Source organism: Perna viridis, chromosome 12 (genome assembly GCF_037379345.1).
Source record: "Perna viridis isolate PV_CMFRI_1.1 ecotype Kerala chromosome 12, ASM3737934v1, whole genome shotgun sequence".
Lineage (NCBI taxonomy): Eukaryota > Metazoa > Mollusca > Bivalvia > Mytilida > Mytilidae > Perna > Perna viridis.
Window position 1 is genome coordinate 25471440 of NC_142456.1, and position 25265 is coordinate 25496704.

The following is a 25265-nucleotide window of genomic DNA, read 5'->3' on the forward strand; positions in this document are numbered from 1 at the left end:
AAATTGTAAATTATTCAAAGCCTTTTTCCAATATAGTCCAAAGAACTACCATTATGGGACAGCATTAAGATTATAAACCACCTTGTAATAAAATATGGTAAGTTATTACATTTTTAAATATCTTGTCCTTTCATCTCATAAATTTCAAGATCATTCGACAAATGACAGGACATACTTCAATCCATAAATTTCCTATCTGGAGTGTTTCCAGCTTTCATTTTAAAAAGTCATTAGGTTTTGTAGGCGTTTAACCAATGTTTATCACAGATTTTGAAACTTACATGTTGTACTCAGTGAGTATAATATTTGATGTTTTTGCACTTTTATTCACAGCTGTAAATAAGATTTCATTGCAGCCTAGCACTATATGTTCATTCTGTTGGTAAGAATGCTTTAATATATTGAAATAATTATACCTTCATTTTAGATGTGATTACCAGTACATGTACATGTATGTTTCTTGAATAATTGACTTTCATACCACAATATAACTAGAAACTAAACAAAACTGGTACACAAAAGAATTATTTTACCATAAATTTTGTTATACCATACCAGGCTTGATGATATTGTCAACAAGCATTATTGATCAGCCTTAGGTCCAAATCATAAACCAGGGATCTTGAGGGAAGAAGTTAATAAAGTATTTTCCAAATGCACTAGCTGAATGTCTATAAATTGCATAATCCAGATGAAGTCTCATTTATAGTCCAAGTTAACTTACCTAATTATGAACTTAATGCTAATTCCAGATCAATTCTTTCACTTCATTAATACATGTACATGCTAAATTCCCAATAGCATTAACATTCATGATCATCTTCTTAGCACATACATGTACATGATATACATGTACACATGTAAAAGAGGAACAACCAGTCCACTTGAACGGCAAATGAAATCTACTAAAAGTTGCCACATGTGCATATTCTACAGTTGAAAGATGTTGAAATCTTAATTAGTACCGTTACATGTACTTTAGAGTAGATCTATATGCTGCAATATTTGGTCATGTAAACAAATAAATAATTGACAAGGCACATTCACTATTTTCACAAGTTCCTACTCAAGATGAAGATTTACACACAGATCAAATGTCATGACTCAGCTAATCATTATCTTAAAAATTGCCATACAATAATGAATTATCAATAATTAGTGCATGGGTAAATAGTATTCAGTTGTCTGAAAAAACAAAAATCTCATAGAATTTCCAAATTGCCTGTACTAAAGGTAACCGCTTTCTTTCAGTCATATGGTACATATGAATAAAACTTCATAAAATATTAACATCTAATACTGTAGCCATTTAACTTGCACAATTATACAAACTGCCTGGCCATTTAACCTCACGGGAAAGGGAATTCAGGATTCCAGGTTCAAATGGACCTAGGGGTAAAAGGAAGTCATCCGGTACTGAGGTTACCACCTCATATTTTTTTGTTATATATTTAAAGAGAACTCAAGCTTGAAAAAAATCATACTTTAGGGTACTGGGTTTGCCCATCATTGGAGACCATCTGGTGACCTATAGCAGTTTAATTGTTCATTGCCTGCCATATTTGGTGGATGACTATATCATTGGGAATATCCACATATCCTATTCTACGTGATTTTTTATGCCGTGTACTAGTATTTGGATGTACATGCACTTGCATTACATTTAGCACTATACAAAATGTATATATACATTAGTACATACTTATTGAAAATTAAGACAATGTGAGGAATAAAAAGTACAATGTAAGCAGCATGAACAGTACATATACAAACTACAATGATAGTTTGTATTAAGTCTTTCAAATCTGTAATAATTCTTTAGACATCCATGACATCTCAATTTCCCAGTGCATGCATTTACTTCTGTTATGTAAATTTGTACATGTACATGTAGTAATACTAATACATGTACATGTATATACGCTTTAGCCATATGTTCACTTATTAAATGTTGTTTTATGATATATATATATATATATATATATATATATATATATATAGCATGTACATGTAATTATGAGCATGCCTAATTAGTAACTTGTGAATGGCACCTAATAAAAATATATACTATCCTTCAGATGTTAGGTATACCTGCAATTAGCACCTGCCTCATAAAAAGGTAAATCATAAAATGATCAAGAAAGATATCACCAAGACAAATTATCAATAAAATGTCTGGCACAATCCCCACAGGAATTACATGACTTCTATCATGCTATGAATCCAGTTCTGAACTGGCACTAGTCTGTATAAAGCTGTATTTGTTGATTAAACTGACAATTAATAATATTTACAGGTATGAAAAGTACAATGTTTATGTTAGATATGCAATACATGTATGTCACTTACATAGAGGTACATGCATTTTATTTTCAAGTAGATACAGACATGCATTATGATACAACAGTGCTGCAATATTTATTGTGTAAGAATGAGTTTTACATTAATCTGATTTCTGTTATACAACTGTAACATACAAAAAGATTTAAAACTGACCATCAGAATGTGTTCCCAGTGAGGGATGTAAAAAATGTAGAAGGTACATTTATGTACATGTACAGGTATGTGGTGATTTCTAACTCTTTCACCTTGATACTGCCATTTGTTTTCAGTGTATGAAATTCACACAAATTCTATCCAGTCCTGAATACATTTTTTTCAATATATTTACTACATGGATATATAGACTTTTGCTAACATTAGCCAGCCCTGCCAAATAATAGCTAGTCTACAACTGGTGGGCAGGCTACTATTTCTCTGTTTTTTAAACAGATTTTCTTTTTTATGTAGTTACTCCTTTTGAATATTGCCTAAAGTTTAATAATTCGGTAATTTTATTATAACCCTTCATCTGCGAGAGTTCTTGTTTATTATTTATTTAAATTAGTGACAAAAACACTTGAAATTCAGTTAAACCATTCTGTTACAGAAGATGATCATTGAGAATCTGGTCTCTTTGATGGAATAAAACCACAAAAGTGTAGCACATACTGCTCTTAGCCACCATATCCCTAGAACCTTAATTTGGTTAAAGTCATCAAGTGTTCATAATCAAAACTGAATGATTATAAAGCACAGTTCTGTAGTAGCTAAGACCCTAAAACATTGCATTGTCTGCATGTAATCTCATTGCATGACTATAACATGGTTGCAGATTGTGATATCATTTTTTTTTAAATTTTAAAAATACATGTACATGTACAAATGTACATATACTGTACAACCTAAGAAATAGGAGCATGAGAGATCTAAATGTATACATGTCCAAACTGAATGAAAGTTGCGGTTCATAAAGATATTTGATGTTCAGCAATGTATCATGTATCAGTCAGGAGCAGATTTTTTTTTAATCTAATGGCTAAATTTTATGCATTAAAGGTAAGCTTAGAGAACAAAGTTTCATCCCACTTATTTCAGAGTTTAATGAGATTCTAACAGACTCAATTAACAACACAAAAAAAAAAAAAAAAATGCCTTTACTAAAGTTAAAAATGAGTAAATTTTGAAATACACTACAAATTTTTACTAAATTTCAATATAACTAAAACACAACTTCACCTGTCATTACTATAATGGTATACATAATTCATGTGAGAAGTATAAACTTTTCATGAGATTTAATTTATGACCTTCCATAAATGTGGCAGCAATATTGTCTATATAATTTATAAAACAATACATAACTTTTTTGCATCAATCCACAATCAGGCAGAAGTTTGAACCTAAGTATCAGTGACTTTCTTCTGGTGAACCTTCGAAATTTGGGATACAAAGTCAAGGACCTTTTACATGAAACAAGAAGTACATGTACATTTGTACATATATATCATGAAATTATAATATAATAAAAATCACAACAGCAGAATTTCCTTCAACATTTTCGTCTGGACTTTAATAATTAACATTAATTTGTGACCTTAAATGACTAAAGTAGGTATATACTCCCAGTTAATAGAAAACCCTTAATCACCAGCACTTTAAATGTTGCAGTGGTTACCATGGAAACAAGTCAATATTTATCAGCTGATACTAGATCATTAAAATCACACCATAAACAACTATTTTTATCCATTATTTGTCAGAATATTTTAAAGAATATCTTGGTATCTGAATAATATATTTCATTGATCATGCCGATAAAGTGAAAAACTGAAGTCAATTTGCCATAAATGATTAAATCATAAATATGTCAGCTCATGATTATTCATGACAAAAGCTTTATATAAAAAATTAAATATAAATTAAATGGAGCACTAAATACAGAGAAACCTACATGCATTAATTCTAACCCTGCATAAACCGAAAACCTTTCAAGTCCTTTCATATTAATTAAGATATACATGTACATAATTTCAAAACCTAGATAAATCAAACACCTGTCTAATTTCTACACCAAACAAATTCTACTGTCCAAAAGGAGAATTTATTTTAGATTGAGATTACACTGTTTAAGCAGATTGCATGTTCATATGTGTACAAATGAATGTGGCTACAAGTACATGTAACTGCTAGGCTGTACATTTCAGGCTTAATTGATTTTAAATTCTCTTTTCAACTCATACTTGATGACAGGGCAGGGCCTAATCTAGGAGAAGAAATGAGCAAAAACTTCTCCTTGTTTGTGTTCACTACTCCCTTTTGTCTTTGACAGGGAGAAGTTTTGTAATATATTACATAGACAAAAATGTCAGTATTGTTATTTTTTTTTCAAGTAGAAATTACCAAAACTTCTTCTTGTCATTTATGTCTAGATTAAGCCCTGTGACAGGAGTGTACAAATGTACAGCTGTATCTAGAAATTTATAAAAAAAAGGGTGTGGTTCTGGGGATTTGAATTCCCCCTTTATTGGAAACGATATTTTAATATTCTTGTTTTAGCCTACAGACTCTACATGAACACTTGTACAGTAACATGTACAAAGAATCTTTGCTTTCCAACCAATAGTGTAAAATTTTAATTCATGAATATCTCCAACTGAACCAATGATCAATTGAACAGTTTAGATTGGATGGAATTTGAATTGGTTTGCAATCTAAGATTGCATTTGGTATGATACCTGCAAAAATGTAGATTTTAAACTTAATGCAGTAAATGTGGAAGAATTCAGTTTTGGTCACATAACTGTGACATCATGAGCAAAAAATAAATGTCTAAAAATAACAACATAAAACATGTATTTGATAAGTTTGGAAAGTAGATTTTAATTTTGGGAAGTTAATCTTCATTTTGAGAATATCAGTCGAAACCTAATTTATCTTAAATATCCTAGAATGCTGATTTTCTAGTTGGGAAAACTTGGTATGGCACATACCGTGCCCTAAATCATTTAAAATGTACTGTGTACATTTACAGTATGTCAAGATAATGGCTACAATGAAATATGTCACCAAGGTTTAAAGGTATAGTGACTTTAAAGTACATGTTCATGTACAAAAATGTAGCACTCAAGGTAAAGATCCTGCAATTTAATATGAGCCCTAAGATATTTTGATTTTTTATTGTTTTGAGTTTAAAATGTTATAGTAAACAGAAATTAAGTTGTTTTTTTCTATATTACCCTTGGTCTTAGCAGATATATTACATAATTTCATACAGAATTTACTGTAGAATTTTAAATTAAGGGAGATAATTCTGTAAATGATGCAAATACATAAAAAAAAGTATTGGAGTTTCAATGTAAATTTTCTCCTTAGGCTCAGACCAGACAGATTGGAGTAAATAATTGCACATTTCATTAGAAGGACCCATTAAACAACAAAAAATAAAAATATGTAGCCTTATATATTACAGAATTTGCTAAACTAAATACACAATTAAAAAATACAGATATGTTCATGTATATTGTGTAATATTTAAAAAAAGATTTCTGTAATTCATAACCAATTAAAAAAATAGATATGTTCATGTATATTGTGTAATACAATGTATTAAAAAAAAAGATTTCTATAATTCATGACCAGTTAATGTTTAGCAACTTAATTACCTGAGACCAACAGGTTACTTAGCATTAAACATTGCAGTTAAATTTGAGTACAAATGTACATGTATCTGATAAATTGAGTACAAATGTGTCTGATAAATTGTTTCTAAGTAAATACATGATACATGTACATGATGAGGTACAGTGTACATTAGTTCGTGTTACTTAATAATAAAATGCTCCATCATGTGAACCAGCTAAATACATCTTAATAAAATTTCTGTAAGACCGAATGGAGTTTCGTCTAACATTGCCTTCAGACTGAGATATTTAGGCGTGCCTAAAAATTCATCTTAAATGTACCACATACTTTTTATTTTGTAGGGGGTACTTTTCATCATTTTGTTTTATAAAACTACATGTATATGTAATTTTAAAATTCTGGAGGCACATTTCAGTAGCTTAAAAGGGTAAAAGTCCCTGGTCTCACCTCTTAATGAAAGGCCTGATGCACATGTACTGTGCATATTGCAAAATTTCAAGTTTAATCTGTTGAAAAATCTATTTAAAACTTCAAAATATTTTAGCATTTTTTGTGACAGCTAGTCAACAAGAGATTATGTTGCATGATCAAACTTTTGGATGATTATTTTCCCTATTTTCAAAAACCTTAGTTACTTAAAAATGTACATGTAGTTCTTAAGGGGGATTTTTACATCCTTTGACTACCCTTTTTGATCTAACATGGACAGAACCTACATGTGTACATGTACATGTATTACTCACATTCCAAACTATATGTTATAATGAATGTGTATGGCAATCATAATTTTATTCAAAATATGACTCTCCCAAAGAGAAGTACAATGTTATATTTCTTTGAGAGCATTTAAGGCTTCAACTTCCTCATATTACTGTTAGAACGTTAAAAAAAATATTCAAATGTTGCACAGTATCCTACTTTGATTCTAACAATTTTGATCATAAGCAATATCACATGTACCTGTAACCAAGAAAACCTTGCTCATAAATGTATACACAAATATAAATATTTGTTTTTTAAAGCATAATACTACATCTCTACCAACTGAAACTTTCAAATGTAGTCAAAACATCAACTAAACAAAGAGCCACATCTTATACGATCGGAACTCCTCGGTCATTATGAAAAAAGTCACTTCAGGTTTTGGTAAAGCAAGACATTCTTCACAGAACCTGGAGCTGTTTTACTGATAAATTTACAAATATTTTTAATATCTTATGCTGACTCCCATAAATGAGATTATCCTAAATCAAATTAATTTTGCACAAATGGTTCACATTTAAGGCAAATGTCTTCCTCATATCATGGTTGTAATCACGAAAGTTAAATTTTAACCCTGATATTGATTGTATACATGTTCATGTACAATACAATATGTATACAAATGTAAATAATTGCTGAAGTAAACAAGAGTTATCTCCCCTTAACCTGGCCTTTTAATCATTTCACATTTCATTTTTTTGTGTATTCTGTTTAAATATCAACTAATCAATATGTTCTTTCAAACAAAATTTAACATACGAATGAGATTTTAAGAAGAATAAATATAAGAAGAAGACCATTCCAGAAAAAAAAACAATTTAACAAAATTTCAACAAACCATGAAACGTGCATAGACGTGAAATACATGGAGACAAGAAATTTAAATAAGCATACTCTTACTTACACGCTGTGTTAAACCTTCCACTGACTTTAAGCCAATACAAAAAGGAGTAGAAATGTCATGTGCAGTATGAACTCTGTCAAATGCAGGTGGCAAATGTGTGTGTTTCTCAAATAAAGATTTCCACTGCATTTCTGCAGCAGAAAGAACCGCCATGATGTAAACAAAAAATAAAAGGACTAATTTCGGAACTAAAATCGGACGCAACTCCTAAAATTTCCGAAAATAAATTTATCTACCTTTTTTTCATCAATAAGTCAATAGATGTTTATCTTTGTTCTCTGTGGAAGTTCTATATATCATTGAGTTATTAATACCAGATAAAAATTATATTTCCGATAGATTTAATATTTGAAATTCCGGAAATTGTTATCAGTTACCCGGCATTTCTTTACATGGTGTGATTTAAAATAATTTAAACTTTCTCAGGAAAGCGTTTTGATGGAGTTCGTCACACCACGCACAAGTTGCCACAACTATCTAAAAATGTTCAAAAACCATTTCCATGTGTAGCACCAAACACTGAGTAGAACTTCTAGCGATTATCAAGATCTTGTTGATTCACATTCAAAGGCAAAGCAATTAATAGTTATAGAAAATGCAACTTGATACCAAACATGACCCTTTTTAACTAACAGTAACATTAAATCAACGAATGTCAATGAAGAGATCTTACATATGCCCTTGCAAAAAATGTAGACTTCCTGATCATTATAGCCTAAGATTAATAGCTCACTAAAGGATATTGTTCTTGTAGAAAATGTATACTCATGCATACAAATGTACTTCATTTTACGTGTACATACCTACAAATCTGAAAATTCATGTCATATGCTGTTATGTATTATTCATGTTTTTTGTTAATTTATTTTTTCAAATCAAATAACTTTTTTCTCTTTAAACAAACACATGATAATCATGTTTGTGAAAAAATAAATTTTACAACGACAAAAAAGTAATCATTGGTCAAAATTGTTGTACAAATACATTGTACATGTATGTTTATGCATTTACAATTGAACATGTGCATAAAAATTGTTCTCCCAAAGATTTTTTATAGCTCTGTAATCATTTTGCACACACATCCACTTTGTATTTTATGTAATTTGTAAATATTGGTACATGTATGTGTATACAAAATGAATTATTTGCTGTTTATGAATATATGACTTATTCAATGGTAAATATTTTAACACTGCAGTAATGACTGCATTGATGTTATATTTTCCCTTTATATACATGTATTAAATTAAAAAAAAGTCTACTATCAAATTAATGTATATCATTGTTGTTATTCATTATTTCAGTATTGCAGTGAACCTAGATTTCTTACTTGTATATGGAAGTACATTGTATGTAACACAGGGCTTTTGAATGACTTGCATTTATTGATGAACCTTAAAATGCCAGAACACTCCCCATCACCAACACCAGAAAGGGCTATTTATGGATTTGTTCTGTATTTGCTGTCTTACATTTTTTTCTGTAAGTTCTTCCTATATTTTTTGTCAGACATTTAACAAGTACATGTACAATGTACATTGTACATGTACAAATGTACATGTATAAGCATGATAAGACCTATGAATTCAATTAAAAAGAATTACGTGCAAATACATGTACATATACATGTGCAATGTCTACATTGCATTTGCATGTATTGTTTAACAGAGTCCAGTTTGACCTAAACATATTTACTTGTTTACATACATATTTTTAAGTGTATGATTTAGTTTTTTAAATCCCCTTGCCAAATCTATCTGTCTCTGTATATACACGGTATGCTAGGAGTATACACGGTTAGGATAATCAACAATATTCAAAGAACATTAACCATAGTTTGTAATACATAATCTTATGAAAATATAGAGTCAGATTTTTTATAAATATTCCCTAATATTCTTAATCCATTAAAAAGTATCTGTATATTCCACTCACCTTGTTCATCTGTTAGAATTTAATCACAATTCAATTATCTCGGCTTTTGATTTCAAATTTCGTAAATGATTTTATAAAGCCTTCAAGGGAAAAACTGATGTAAGTAGTTTTGTTTACCGTTCAACATTTTATAAATCAGGTTCATAGCACTTAGCACAACAATGCATGCAATGGTATGATTCTATCTGAAACACATTAAATGGTGAAATTGTTGATGATCGATTAATTAAGATGAAGTTAGACTTAATTTATGGTTTAAAAGGGAAATCGAGGGTTCAAAATATATATTTGTATGTATTCAGAAAGAATATGATGCAAGGATAACAACTAAACAAGAAAAATAGACCTACAAGCAAAGAGCATAAAATACATTATGTAACCAAAAAGGTTGCTAACAAAATGTAAATGTGCAAATCAGACTCCACTATTAACTGGGAGCATGGATCTGGTGCACTGGTAGGGTAAGATTAAAGAAATGAAAAGAATTATGACAATTAGTACAAATATTATGAATTATAATTTATTGGGTATTTTTCATTTTTCCTACAGTTATGTATGTGATATGGGCCTATGTTCCCGATGAATGGTTGCATGCAATAGGGTTAACTTATCTGCCTCAAAAGTAAGTAAAGGATACAGAAATATATGTGCTGGAAAATATCTCTTTATTTAAACAAATATTTGGCATTAAGCTTTCAATTGATTTAGTATCAAATCTTTCTATTTTATTTATTGATAATAATAGCTAGTCTTTACAAAATAGATTTCTGACTTGTCTGACCGACACACAAATTGTCCGGCATGTCAGTCAGTCAGGCAGTATTTCATTATGACTACAATCAGATATTTTGACACATAGAACAAAATGGAAATTTTTTTTTTCATCTGTATTTCTTTTTGTTTGAAGAGTAAAAGGAAAAATTCATATTCTGTATGGTTTGATCCAAATTAAATGCCTGAACAATTTACACACCAAACCTTTTGATATTTTATGAGGAATTATTGCCCCCAGTACAGTTCTAGGGCTATTTTGCCCACTATTTGACTAAATCATTGGAATTCAACATGATTGAAGTTAAGTACAAAATTCATATTTCTTGAAATGGTTTTGCACTGTGAAAGTATGGTGCATAGGGAAGAGCTGCGCTTTTGCTTCCAGAAAAAAATTATCAGCTGCCAATTTTTTGTCTCCAATCAGATATTCATGCACCAACAGATATTCTTGTTTTATTTTATTTTTACATTTTTTTTCAGGTATTGGGCAATTGCCATGCCTACTTTTGTCTGTGTTACCTTTCTCCTTGCCTATCCATTATACATGGGAATAATACTTATACAGACACCATCACTTGATTCTACAAAAGTTATGACAGGTATTTGTCAGGTCTTAATCTAGCATTCAGTGAACAGTCAATTCTCCCTTCCAGAAGTGACAGGGAGAAGTGAGTTTTGAGTAGGGAGAAATGGTACTTCAGAGCTAGAATATTTATCACTTCAGTGTGAAGATAAACATGGACATGTACATGTAGTCTAATAAACAAAATAAATAATGAACAAATAAAATTTTATTATCCCCTTGCCAACAGTATTATCTTGACTGAAATGCATGGGTATTGTAAATTATTTGTTCATCCAGAACATCCTAGAAACACTTTGAATTAGCTTACTTTTTTTTTATTTTGACTGAACTGAAACTCATTCTTTAATAATTCAAAAAGAAAATTTTGATTTCAATGATCATAGGAATATTTCTATATTTCTGGGTAAAATTTTACATGGCAGGAAATTTTTAAACTTCATTTACAGTGAATTCAAAAATTATTGCCATATTTTTATTATTGCAAAAAATGTGTCTGGCTTAAGTTGTAATAATGGAGACTCACATTATGAAACACATGCAGGATTCTCCTTGAATTCAAATTATTGGCTTGTAATCACAAAAATTAAGCACACAGTAATTTCTGAACTTACAGTGACTTAAGTGCTATTCTAAAACATTTTATACATGTAATACATGTACCATCATGATCTGTCATTATGAATACAATGAAACCTGTCTAAACAAAACCCTGAATAATCCAAAAACCTGTTTAAACCTGACACTTTTTTAGTCCCATTATATCAGTTTAAGGAGGTAGACCTGGGGTAAGGGACATAACTCTTCAAATCCATGATATGTTTGTATCATTTACAATTTCACGAAAACCTTTCAAGCTTCCCTTTGAAACAGAATGAAATCAGACCAAGTTACAGTGATGGGTATAAAATGGTGAATACAAACGTTCCAATGATTTTAAAGAGTTGTGTCCCTTACTGTAGGTCTACTACCTTAAATGTATTTTGAACCTTGGTAAAACGAAAACCTGTCTAAATTGAACCAATTTTAAAGGTTTCATAGTATAACTTTCTATATTTTGTGGTTTTTTTTTATCATAATGATTAGGCTAGATATAATCTAACTGAAGAAATTGACCTGATGTAAATTATTTCCCTTGTACTAGGGAAGTTGATCTTCATGGGGAAACATCTTATGATTGATACCTATCACTCTATAAGTTAGTTAAATATATATTATTGTGGTGGCCAAAGTTTAGGGTTAGTAAAATGCTTTAGAAAAATCAAGTCACCAGAAACACAATATTTTCTTTTTTAGGATTTATTGCAAGAATCATTAATATATATATGTAGATACAAAAACTGTAGTAGAGTATTACCAGACATTCCCTGTGTAAAAACTTTTGATAATTCACACTGAAATAAATTCAATAATTTCACTCTGGGAATTTCACCTGCCAATATGCCACAACATCATTTATCAATCCTTCATTCATAAAATTAAAAATTTTTGTTGAAAATAGCAATGAATAAAGAAGAAAAACTATATAATAAATAATATGGATCAATTAGTTATCTGAATAACCAAAATATGACACTCGTGCCAAGAAAGCATTAAGATTTAACTTGTGCCCGGATCAAGTTACACACACTTGTTAAATCAAATTTTCGGCACTGGTTATCATATTTTGGTTATTCACTCTTGCCTTTTTTTATTAATTATCTTATTACTCATCTATGTTAACTATAAGTAAAATGGTAGTTTATCATGAGGTACCTGTCATGTTGCATCTATTTTATATCATTACAGATTCATACTTTCGACCTCGACCTACAGATGAAATTCCTGAAGATGCTATACCTCCCCTGTATGATTTGACAATCAGTGAAGTCAACAAGATGATGCGTCACTATTTAGATAAAGCTGAATGAAACTTTAGTTGTTATCTCACTGCTGCACAATTTAACTGTAACAATCAGTTTAGTCAACAAGATGACGTGTCATCATATGAAAAGGATAAATGAAATTTTAGTTGATTTCATGCTACTACATGATTTGACATTCAATGGATTCTATTCATGCCCATTATGCACCTCTAATTTAAGATTCTGATCTGAATCAATAAGGAGGTCAAAAGGTGCATATTATTAAATGGAGGAGTGAGGATATAAAGTTAGTAAGCATTGCTCACAGATTTTTCAAGTACAGTCCCTGAACCAATCCACGCAACGGTTTGATGGATCGATGACTGTTGACTGATTGATCGCTGAAAGCTCGATGACCGGTGACCGATCTTATCACAGTTTTGTTACGTAAAATGACGAATGATTTGTTAAAAATAAAACAATTGTAAAATAAAAGTACAAATTGATGTTCAAATTTATTGCATCATATAAATATGTGTAAAATTGACAAAAAACACCGGAAACCGTAAAATAATTGACCGCTCTGTGGTAACGTGATACAATCACCGGTTTGATAGATCAGTTTGACGTATAGATGACTAATTGGAAACTGATCTGTGTTCAATGATCGATCACAATTTTTGCTACACGGATCGGTTCAGGTACTGTATACATCCTAATATGTTTTAATTGGCATTTTTGTCATAATTGGTGCTATATCATTTTTACTTTTACAATAAACTTTTATGTCTGCACAAGTCAAAACCTGTTGTAATTATTAGCATGCAACCATTGATAAAATTTAAGATACAGAATTTAAAGGTCATTACTTAAAATTAAGAGGTTTTCAGTTTGTCAATATCTTCAATTCACTGCAATTTTTTTTTATGTAAAACATATTGACTTCGGTATTTTACAAAATCATATTGATCCTTAAATTGTGAATTTTGTGTCCGTAATTGATTCATGCCCTTGCATTGACAGTCCGTGAAATTGTATTTCTTGATTTTAATTAGGTCTCCATTTATACTAGTTTTTGAGCAAATGATTATGACATTTCTTACTTATATAGACTAATTCAAAGATCAATATGTATGTATGAAGAGGTGTTAGGATAGATTTTAAAAAAGCTGTAATCAAAAGACTGATCCAGGGACAAAGACCAGACATGGAAAACAGATAAATGCAACAAAGAACATAAAATAAATAAAATTATACATACAAAGTAACAAAAGCAAATGAGCAACTCTGAATGCACTAAAAACTGGGAGCATGGACCAGGTGCAACGGTAGGGTAAGCGTCCTCTGCTAGAAACACCCACCAAAGTGTTCATAAAATGTTAAGTCTAGGGTAGATGAAAGATCTAGAGGAAAGGAAAGTTATGATTAAAAAAAAATAAAAATAGCCAGTTTTTTTTTCAAAATAACCTTGCTTGGAATACATTTCTTTACTATTTTTGGGCAGCTCGTTTTTGACTGTAGTTAATTACACCTGAAATATAAAACCTACATGTATATGTGTAAAACAAAGGGGAACAATATCCATTTCAAGCTACATTTTCATTGTAGACTTCAAAATAGAAATTCTTGTGGCAAAAAGAACAAATATGTGTATGTTGGTCATCTCTTATCATGGCACTCCACACTAAATTGATCATTCTTTAATTGCTCAATGTGGCAAAAATGATAAGAGAGTGCTATTTAGAATTGAATATGCATATTTTCAATTATAATACTTAGATTTGAGGTATTTTGAGATATTTTAAGGTACATTGACCTCTTTGTGAAATAATTAAATATTTCACTGGAATAAAACTCTTGCTGAAATGTAGTTCTGTATTTTTTTATTTGAATCAAAATGGCGATGTAATATACACATCTACATCATATGCATCATACCAAGTACCAAATTAATTCATCAAGTGGTTGCAGAGGAGTTGCATCCACAATATCTTGTATTGTGGAAACATCTTGAAAATAGTCAAGTCTCATAACGAATATTCGCCTTATCAAAATGAAGCAGCAGTACATATATTTGCATATTTATACTTAACAACAATAAAGACACAATTGATGTAACTTCATCTGCTTCAGATTAAGATCTTAACCTATACATATATAACATGATCAGAACGTTTGAAATCGAAACTATGTGGCATGCGAGATGATTTTCTTGTATTCGTGGAAACAAACTGTTATCTCAAGCCTATTGAGTATCTCACAGATCTCACAGATGAGACATGATACACTGTATGATCAGTGACATTCACTGAACTAGACGCTTAAAGGGTTGCATATTATATAATGAGTGCCGCTGGCGGAGTAGAGCATGATTACCCTACCGGGACACCTGATGTCACTCATGTTTTTTTTTTTTTTTGTGGAAGTTCATATAGATAGTTCTTTAAATTTTTTATGCTGTATTGTTTTTCTTATCAGAAGTTTTTAAGTGTATTTTATTCTGTTATCTACTTTAGGTTTCTGGATTGTTAACGTTTTCTGCTTTTTATGTATTTGCGAATGTCTTTGTATTCTCATGTCTGTGAATTGTCTTTCTATTTGAAGTTTTGATTTTTTATTGTTGATACTTTACACACTCTTTTATATTCAACTCAAGTCGTAAGTGTTCAGTTGTAGAAGAACAAATCAAACTGATATGCTGTGAAATTTTATAATTGGAAAAGAAGAACACCCGAAAATGAATTAATCGGTTGGTTTGTTCTTCCATAAATGGATACAGGACCTTTGTCAAGGAAATGTCTGACCCAGATCATGTCATTCGCTTGTAGTTCCAATACAAGGGTTTGGCTCGCCTGAGAGAAGCTACTTGGATCCCCATACAACTCTACTAATTCAACACCATTTTTTACCATTTCAGTATGGACCTCGGCTCCTTTAACGTTTAATATAGTAGCGGATATAACATATATCCCTCTAACTGGAGCTGTAAAATGACCATGACGGGCATCATATGCTCCCCCAATATTAGTCAAGACTTTGTCGAACTCTATTGTTTGAAGTTCTCCTAAACTGACATCGTGAGTCAGGGCTGCAGTAAATGCAACCCGTAGGTCTGTAGAACTGGAAGAAGCTAGAAACAAAAATATAATTGTAATTCACATATAAAACACATTCATGGGAATTCATCAATTACAGGATAGAAACAAAGTACTCGTGCCAAGAACATTTTATGAATTAGCTCGGTAAATCTAGGCGTTCTCGGTACTCGTGGTCATGTTGTTATTCACTCTTGCCAATTAATTATCATATTATTAACTACCTGTTTAATCATTTATAGCACAACATTACATGTACATTTTTCGTTTTTTGATTCTATTTATAATAGATGCTTTCGTTGTCTTATTTTCCTTTGTTAAAAATGAATGGTACCTATTGTCTTTATCAAACGGATTGTTAGCATTTAGCGTTGAATGTCTGCCCATTCTTTTCAAGGAAAGACAAAGAAGTAGTTCATATAGTTCATTGCTTCATTGAGTAGCATCAGTATCTTACGAAGAAATAATTGAGTAGCAGTTCAGAGATACAATGCTATGTTGACTTACTTGGATTCATTAGCAGTCGTTTCACATTGATATTTTCCGATCCTTTCTCTTGGTATATGCAGGTTTCAGATACCATTTTTAATTTTTTAACCACAGTATCCATTTTTCTTTTCGAATCTTCCTTTTCCTTTTCCATTGTTAACTTCAAATTAGCAATCTCATTGTCTTTCGATGTCTTTAAATTAGCGATTTCTGTCTTCATGGACTGCAGTTCAACTTTATGACGAAACGGGGTGGTGTATATGAAATAATGAAGATAATTGTTTAAGATATTTTGTTGGCTGGGATAGAGTACACTTTTACGTATTAGAGCATACTTTTTTTCTATCATGTAATGTAACTCGACTTCACTTATTATATAAGAAAAAAGATGACTTAGTGAATGGGAGTGCATATGTTGACGTCTTAGGAATATTGGCAATAACCTTCGACAAAGTAGATGTATTGACAGATCCCTTTAATACAATAGACATTCACGGGTAAAATGGCGATTATGACTAATATGTCTTGCTTAGCCAAACATCATGAAACCAAGTATTTCTCGCAAATGTGATGGAACTTAAACTCTTTTTTAACTGCATATTGAACTTCACTCTCTATTTTATTCATGTATGAACAAAAAAGGGGAACAAATATGAAAACATTTGAATATCGTGTTATACTGACGTTAAATTTATTAAGTTCATTTTCTGGACCACTCTCTCCAGTTATGAAGAAGACGGATGAATACAACATGCATTTGTTGCTTCATTAAGATTATTCTTTCTAAAGCATTACCTTTTTTGAGAGAGGAAAAAAACGATTTGAAAATCTGATTCAGAGACGGACACCTCTACAGAGAGGTACTATTTTGTCTTGAAAACGCTACTCACTTTTTAGCTGTTGAATTTCTGAAATTGCACCAATTTCAACGACCAGAGAAAACAGCAACAAAAGAAATGTACTTCCAAACATGACTAGTCAGTATTTGGTAATGGTAGTTGAAGGTTAACATAGCTTATCAGAAACCTTGTGGGAACCATCGACCGATTTAAAGAATTTTAGTGCAAACATGTACACATATATACGTAGAATGTTTGCTATTGGTTTTATATCTTATTCAAGATTTTCGTACTAGCTAAATATATAGAAATATCTATGATAAAGAGTTACCAATCATTGAAACAGAATGTTTTCATCTGTATTCCAGGCTATTTTTGGTGGTTATAAATGGCCGTGTCTGTCTTACAAACGCAACCATTACTATGTAAAAAAACAAAACAAAACAAAACAAAACAGAGCACAACACAAAAAACTCAATTAAACAAATGAAGCAGACAAATTCACCAAACTCAACATAAACAAGAAATAACAAAGTCATAACCAAAAACAAATCAAAACAGAATATTCATAACAAAAATATCATCTGTGACCAATGATTAAATTCCGATTTAACCGAAAATTATTTATCATTACCGTTCGCTTTCGATAATTAATTCTAACGAATTCATTTTATCGGCCATTCTATATGAATTAGTTTACGAATTTGATCTATGGGTTATCAGGTGCTAACTATTCAAAGATGATTCAAAGACAGCGGAATTAATTCATAGATAGCGGATTAACCAATCAAATTACGCGGCCATTGCCATGCCTACTTTTACTTGTGTTACCTTTCTCCTTGCCTATCCATTCTATATGGGAATAATACTTAAAACAGACGCCATCACTTGACTCTACAAAAGTTATGACAGGTATTTGTGAGGTCTCAATCTAGCATTCAGTGAACAGTCAATTCTCCCTTTCAGACGTGACAGGGAGAAATGAGTTTTGAGTAGGGAGAAATGGTACTTCAGAGCTAGAATATTTATTACTTCACAATGAAGTTGTAGCTTTTAAGATAAGCATGGACATGTAGTCGAATAAACAATAACCAAATAAAATTTTATAACCCTCTTGCCAACAATATCGTCATGACTGAAATGCATGGGTATAGTAAATTATTTGTTCATCCATAACACCCTGAAATACTTTGAATGAGCTTACTTCTTTTGATTTTGACTGAACTGAAAGTCATCCTTTAATAATTCGAAAGAACAATTTTGTTTTCAATGACCACAAGAGGATTTCTAAATTTCTGGGTAAAATGTTACATTGAAAGAAATATGGTAACATTATTTACCGTGAATTCAAAAATTATTGCCATGTTTCTATTATTGCAAAAAATGTGTCTGGTTAAAATTGTAAAACAAAGACTCACAGAAACAAACGCAGGATTCTCCTAAAACAATCCATTATCGCCTAAAATTACAAAATCACAATAATTAGGCGCACAGTAGTTTCTGAACGTACATTGGTTAAAGTTATATACCAATACATGTACCATCATGATCTGTCATGATGAATACAGTAAAACATGTCTAAACAAAACCCTGAATAATCCAAAAACCTGTCTAAACCAGACACTTTTTTGGGTCCCTTTATATCAGTTTATATGTATTTTTATATGTATTTTGATTCTTGGTGAAACGAACACCTGTCTAAACTGAACAAATCATTAAGGTTTCACAGAATAACTTGCCCATTTTTTGATTTTTTTATCAGAATGGTTAGGCTATATATAATCTAATCAATCAATGGCAGAAATCTATATATATAAAAAAAATCAAAACTACGACACTTGTGCCAATGTAGTAAGATTTAACTTGTGCATTGAACAAGTTCCGCTCACTCGTTAAATCTAGGCATTCTTTGGCACTGGTGATCTTATGTTGGCTATTCACTCTTTCCCTTTTTATCATATAATTCATTTATGATAACGATGAAATCCTTGTAGTAAAATGGTAGTTTAGCATGAGGTACTTGTTATGTTGTATCTATTTTATATCATTACAGATTCATACTTTCGACCTCGACCTACAGATGACATTCCAGAAGATCCTTTACCACCCCTGTATGATTTGACAATCAATGAAGTCAATAAGATGATGTGTCACCATTTAGATAAAGCTTAATAAACTTTAGTTGTTATCTCACTGCTGCACAATTTGACAATCAATAAAGTCAACAAGATGATGCGTCATCATATGAAAAAGATAAATGAAATTTTAGTTAATATCACACTACTACATGATTCAACTTTCAATGAGTTCCATTTGTGCCAATATTGCAGGATTTCAGTTGAAAAATGTAAAATGCAGTTTGTAAAAATTGATATCTAATAATTGTATGTCTCGACAATCAGTCAAGTTTTTCATTTTGATAAAGATAATTGATGTTTAACTTGTAGATGAGAAATGGAGGGAAATGTTTTATATTTTTTATACTGTAACCCCCAATTGCAAAGTGGGAGGTATATTGTCTGTCCGCCCTTCTGTCTATACTTCCTTCCTTCCGTTACACTGGGGGACCCATCTAATATCTGCTACTTTTCCTATACCATTGAATGGCATCAGATGAAACTTCCACAGGATCTTTATTGCATGTTGCCTTTATGCATCTCTTATTAAGTGGCTAATAGTGTTAGCAACTTCTTGCACTCGTAATTTCTGTTTTAAATATTCGCATATGATTTGCATTAATGTGTAGTCATACGCCTCATAATCCAGCAGATCTCCGCCATATTCACCACCAAGGCGTTGTAGTTCCAGATTCATACGATATAATACGATATAAAAACGTACCTCTTAATTATCATACACGCGTGTTCTACATGTGTTTCTTGCGTGTATGAGAAAGGGTTCTCCAATCTGCTACACAGAGGTTGGTAGTTCCTTCGTCCGTCCCTGTTTGGCTTTCGTTACAATTGATTATATAAGTTCATATATATATTATCAGTATATAGATATCTATATATAGCCATTCGGGTCATGACGGTTGCGAAAGAGTACACAATAAAATCAAGGGAACCAAAATTTCAGCGAAAGTCCCCCGAGTTTAGAGCATATCGCATTTGTACCATTTAAAATATGCCAAAATCAGTGACAGTGAATATTTGACGATTAGCGACTTTGAAGAAATCAGTCTTTGATTTTAGATTTTGATCTGAAACAGTTTGGGAGTTTCACATATAAAAAATGGACTTTTCTTTTGTGAATATGGGGACATAGTGAACCCATCTCTTATCCACAACTCCTCATATACTACAGAATGGAATGGAATGAAACTATAACAGAATTTTTATTACATGTTCAGTTGTGCGCACCTCTTATTTTATATTTTGATCCAAATCAATATTGAGGTCAAAAGGTGCATGTTATTAAATAGAGGAGTGGAGTTAGTTAGCATTGTTCATAGTTTTTCTAGTATACATTCTTATATTTTGTAAATGACGTTCTTGTCATAATTGGTGCAATATGATCGTTACTTTTAAAATAAACATTTTTTTATGTACAAGTCAAAAGCTGTTGTAACATTAGCATGTGAAATTTGGTAAAATTTAAGATACATGATTACGTGGTCAATAGCTTAAAATTGAGAGGTTTTCAGTTTGTCAACATTTTCAATTCATTACAGTTTTTTTAATGTAAAAGATATTTACTTTGGTCAGCAAAATATATTAAGTTATTTTTCAAAACCCTATCTATACTGAAATTGTAACCTTTTTGTCAACAACTGATTCATTGCCTCGACAGTCCATGAAATAGTATTTTCTTATGTAATTATGTTTCCATTTATAATAGTTTTTGGCAAATGATTATGACATTTTTACTTATATAGACATATTAAAAGGTGAAAATGTAAGTATAAAGAGGTGTTAGGACATATTAAGAAAAAAGAAAGTCTTGATTTAAAAAAAAAATAGCCAGTTTCTTTCCAAAATAAACTCTCTTGGAATAATTATATTTCCTTTTTTTTATTGGGTATGCTGGCGGAGTATTATGAGTAATTCGGTTATAGGTTGGGTATTTAAGGTATGTTTGTATCATTTAAAGTTATCGAGTTCACACCAAAACAGTTCGACAAGTTTATTTATATAGTTATGGAAGGTCCGCGCCAAGAAGATGAACATGAAAGTCAAAGGCCTATTGCTTCGAATGATGGGTTTTATCCAGTTGATGCCTTACGCTTATTCACCACAAGGATGGACACTACCCTGGATAAACACAAGAAGGATATCTTTAATGAAATAGAGCTAAGAATTGGATTGTCAAACAAGCAAGTGAAAGCTTCCGTCAAAACAACTCAATTCAAGTTTGAAGGAAATGGAAGACAGCATGATTTTAATTCGGCACGTCTTGAGGAGATTGAGAAGTGTAAGTCCTTATTAGAGCGCGGTTCGATAACTTCAGCTTCGAATATCTTAGATGACTCAGAGAAAGCCCTGAAGGAAAGAAATAAGATAATAAGAATTGCTGACAAATACGGATGGAATGTAGTAGAGGAATATGTCGGCGATCCTCTTACTGATAACTCGAAGGATGCTACAGGGTTGAAACAGGCAGAATATAGGGCTAAGATGAAAAGGAAGGAAAAGGCAGTAAGTCAGTCACGCCAGGCTAACACTCCATATTTCCGCAATGAATCGCCTAAAGATCAAGTACCCTCTCACTCCCAGTCTGATCTTTTTCGTTGGTCTAGCACAACATATTCAGGACAAGTATCTAACAGGAGCGCAACTGCCACTTCAGGGAAGAACGTCTACTCACAGTCAAAATATTACGGAGACAAGAAAGGAGACACCAGATGCTTTTATTGCAACGCAGTTGGGCACTGGGCCAATGAATGTCCTAGAAAATCGACAAAGTTCCCAACAGGAAAGCAGTAGCACTGAATCAGTTAAGTATAATTTACCTAGTTACTTTAATAAAAAAATATTATGAGTTTGAAAATAATACTGATTCATCTTTAAAAAAATACTTTTTATGTGGGCAGTTTAAACGACCATTATTTGTTTTGGAAGGATACTTTACAAGCTAATCAATTTGTTTTAAACGTCATCTCAAGTGGTTATCGTTTACCGTTATTTACAAATCCTTTACCTGCTAATTTGATTAACAATGCTTCCGCTTATAAACACTCTTTAATTGTAGAGCAAGCTATCAATAAACTTTTAAAAACTGGCGCATTAACAGTGTCAAGGTGAAATTCCATTTATTGTTAATCCTTTATTGGTGTCAGTTAATCAATCAGGTAAAGAACGCCTTATTTTGGATTTACGATGGGTTAATCAGTATTTAGATGAGCGAAAATTTAAAGGATCATCAATCTTTTCTCGGATTTTCATGGAAATTTCAAGACATTATAAGGTATTTTTGTTTTACTGTCTTGCCCTTTGGCCTTTCTACTGCACCACATGTTTTTTTCTAAGGTGTTACGACCATTGGTTAAGTATTGGCTTTCACAAAGTTTACGGGTTGTTCTTTACCTCGATGATGGTTTGGGAATAGAAGCTGATCAAAAAATTTATCTTTTACTTTAAAGCATGATCTCAAAGCGGCTGGGTTCTTCGTTAATGAGGAGAAAAGTGTCTGGCAGCCTACTAAATGTTTATCTTGATTAGGTTTTGTATGGAACCTGAATACATGTACCTTAGAAATTCCTGTTGACAAGATCATTTGTTTTAAGGAAGATATTTTAGCTTTGAAAAAGTACACTTTAACTCCTAGGCGTTTAGCTAAAATCACAGCCAACATTATTTCTTTTATGCCTAGTTTAGGTAACATTTGTAGAATTATGAGCAGAAACATGACGATGATAATCGCATCTAGTTATAACTGGGATGAAAAAAAATATTTAACTCCAAATGCACAGATAGAAATTGATTTCTGGTTTGAAAATTGTGACGCTTTGCCTAAAAAGTGCATGATTGATCAAATACGTTTGCCTGAAAAAATTATTTATACAGATGCAAGTGGCTTTGCTTCCGCTGGTTATACGGTAGAAACTACCAGTAAAATCGTTCATAAAATGTGATCTTCTGAAGAAGCTTCTAAAAGCTCAACTTTTCGAGAGTTTAAAGCGGTGCATATAACAATATTGTCTTTAATTCATAGTTTGAATAATCGTTTAGTTAAGATTTATACAGACAATCAAAATGTAGTCAATATTATTAAAGCTGGCAGCATGAAGGGTGAATTGCAAGACATAGCGATTGACATTTTTAATATTTGTATTCATCATAAAATTTCTTTAGAAGTAGAATGGATTCCGAGATCCGAGAACATTTTAGCTTATTTTTACAGTAAAATTATTTATTACGATGATTGGTCCGTTTCAGATTTATATTTTGATTTCTTCAATAAATTATGGGGACCCCATACTTGTGATTTATTTGCTGACGTTAACAATAAGAAATTACCCAATTTCTTTTCGCCTCATTGGTGTCCTGGAACGAAAGGTGTAGATGCCTTTGCTTTTGATTGGTCAGAATTTAATAATTGGATTGTCCCATCTGTTAAACTCGTAACCAGGTGTATTAAGCATTTAAAAGTATGTAAAGGTCAAGGTACAATGGTTATACCAAAATGCACTTCAGCATGTTTTTGGCCTTTAATTTGGTCTCATAAAAGGTCTAAATTTACAGATTTCGTTAAGCAGTTTTATGAGTACGAGAAACCTACAGGATTTTTTCAGAAAGGATCGGACTTGAATAATCGTCTAAATAATAGTCAACAATCACTCTTACAGGGTAATGGATCGTTAAAACGATGCGAAACATAACAATAAATTAAATAAACGTCTAAATATGTTTAACATCACCAGAAGATGGTAAAATTTAAATTGAATATTTCGGATAACTGATATCCTTCCTCAGCATAAAACTCATAAAACTATGACGACAGTGAAGATTTCAACCTGACATCAGTCAATCTAACGAGAGATTTGTCCGTCCATCAACAACTGAAGAAGTGAGAAAAGTCAAGGATAAAAGTTTCCCGGTAAACACGGTAAAAACACAAATTGGGGCATTAACATCTATGATACCTGGGGATAGTGGCGAAATGATTTTACTAGAAAATCATTCTTCAACAGACCTATACACTCTAGTCCAACCTTTAAATTAATTCGGTAATCACCGACGAAGAATTGGATTTCTGGCTTTCCTATTTTGTTGTTGAGGTTGGTACATGTAAAATGCTTCACAAAAAATATCAGAAAATTTGTTTTAGAATGTGTAACGATGTACTTGACAATGTATTAATTAACCGGATCATTTCAGTATATGTATGAAATTTAACGTGGGCGCTCTTATGAATTTTGGAATAATTTGTAAATTAATCAGTTTACCAAAACCTATAAAATAGCTCGGTTAATTTTGCTTTTCGAAATGTACCCAAGGTTAAAATTAAAACAACAATGTCATTAAGCTAAAATAGATTTTATTGATACATAGGTAATACTTAATCTTATTTTAAAATCATCACTCTAAAACTGTCGAAACCCAACCCTTTTTGGACTGTGAAATTTGTTCTGTTTCGACAGGTATGCGTTTTATTCAGGTTTTAAGTAGCCGTCTTGTAGAAATCATGCAAAATCTGAAAAATATGACACCCCAAAAAGGCTACATATTTTTAGTTTTGTAATTCAGTTGAATACTATATTATGAAATATGTAATTATTCATTCAATTCTGCCTCCTCTTAGGAGATAATCAACATTAAAAATCCAATAGATTCTATTGTATTTGAGGGTCATTTACAGTGTTATCTCCCTTAAAAATTAATTTTGAAATCTACAGTGTATTCTATGTAATTTTCATCTCATAAGAACACGGGTTATACGGAAAACTGAATGTTAATTTCTGTTTATTATGCCAATTCAAACAAAATATAAAAAAATAAAAATATGTTGGCTTTTTATCCATGAATCACATTTTGCAAGTTTCTTAGCTGGAGTGCTACTTACATACATAAATTGGATGTTCCTTTTTTCATGTTTCATCGGCGCGTAAAAGCATCGATCGTAGTAAATATTTGT

General features: G+C 31.4%; 3 protein-coding genes across 20 annotated transcripts in view; 1 reads left to right on the forward strand and 2 right to left on the reverse strand.

The window, feature by feature from the left end:
- The window catches only part of LOC148601813 (nephrocystin-4-like), a 48796-nt gene extending 41005 nt beyond the window's left edge, over positions 1-7791 (reverse strand). For all 8 annotated transcript variants that reach the window (XM_088555352.1, XM_088555358.1, XM_088555354.1 and 5 more), the window contains exon 1: positions 7631-7791. In XM_088555352.1, the coding sequence (XP_088411478.1) occupies positions 7631-7783 (153 nt within the window). In that variant the 5' untranslated portion in view covers positions 7784-7791. The remainder of the gene's footprint in view (positions 1-7630) is intronic.
- On the forward strand, positions 77-14636 carry LOC148601814 (phosphatidylinositol N-acetylglucosaminyltransferase subunit P-like). Of its 2 annotated transcripts, none has more exons than XM_088555378.1 (5): positions 77-97; positions 8935-9112; positions 10115-10187; positions 10820-10938; positions 12711-14636. In XM_088555378.1, exons 1-5 carry the CDS (start codon positions 95-97, stop codon positions 12830-12832), a joined length of 495 nt encoding a protein of 164 aa, XP_088411504.1. In that variant the 5' UTR covers positions 77-94; the 3' UTR covers positions 12833-14636. The 2 variants fall into 2 exon arrangements, with proteins under 2 accessions (XP_088411504.1, XP_088411505.1); XM_088555379.1 differs by lacking the exon at positions 77-97 and adding an exon at positions 8038-8200.
- Positions 14637-15462: 826 nt separating this feature from the next.
- Positions 15463-20184, reverse strand: LOC148601815 (complement C1q tumor necrosis factor-related protein 6-like). 10 transcript variants are annotated; one of them, XM_088555374.1, is made up of 6 exons: positions 20031-20183; positions 18608-18648; positions 18021-18083; positions 17521-17610; positions 16369-16584; positions 15463-15896 (listed from the first exon to the last, which is right to left on the reverse strand). In XM_088555374.1, exons 4-6 carry the CDS (start codon positions 17525-17527, stop codon positions 15475-15477), a joined length of 645 nt encoding a protein of 214 aa, XP_088411500.1. In that variant the 5' UTR covers positions 17528-17610; positions 18021-18083; positions 18608-18648; positions 20031-20183; the 3' UTR covers positions 15463-15474. The 10 variants fall into 10 exon arrangements, with proteins under 10 accessions (XP_088411500.1, XP_088411501.1, XP_088411496.1 ...); XM_088555375.1 differs by having other exon boundaries at positions 17521-17603; positions 18019-18083; XM_088555370.1 differs by adding an exon at positions 19251-19385 and having other exon boundaries at positions 16369-17610; positions 20031-20174.
- Positions 20185-25265: the final 5081 nt, after the last annotated feature.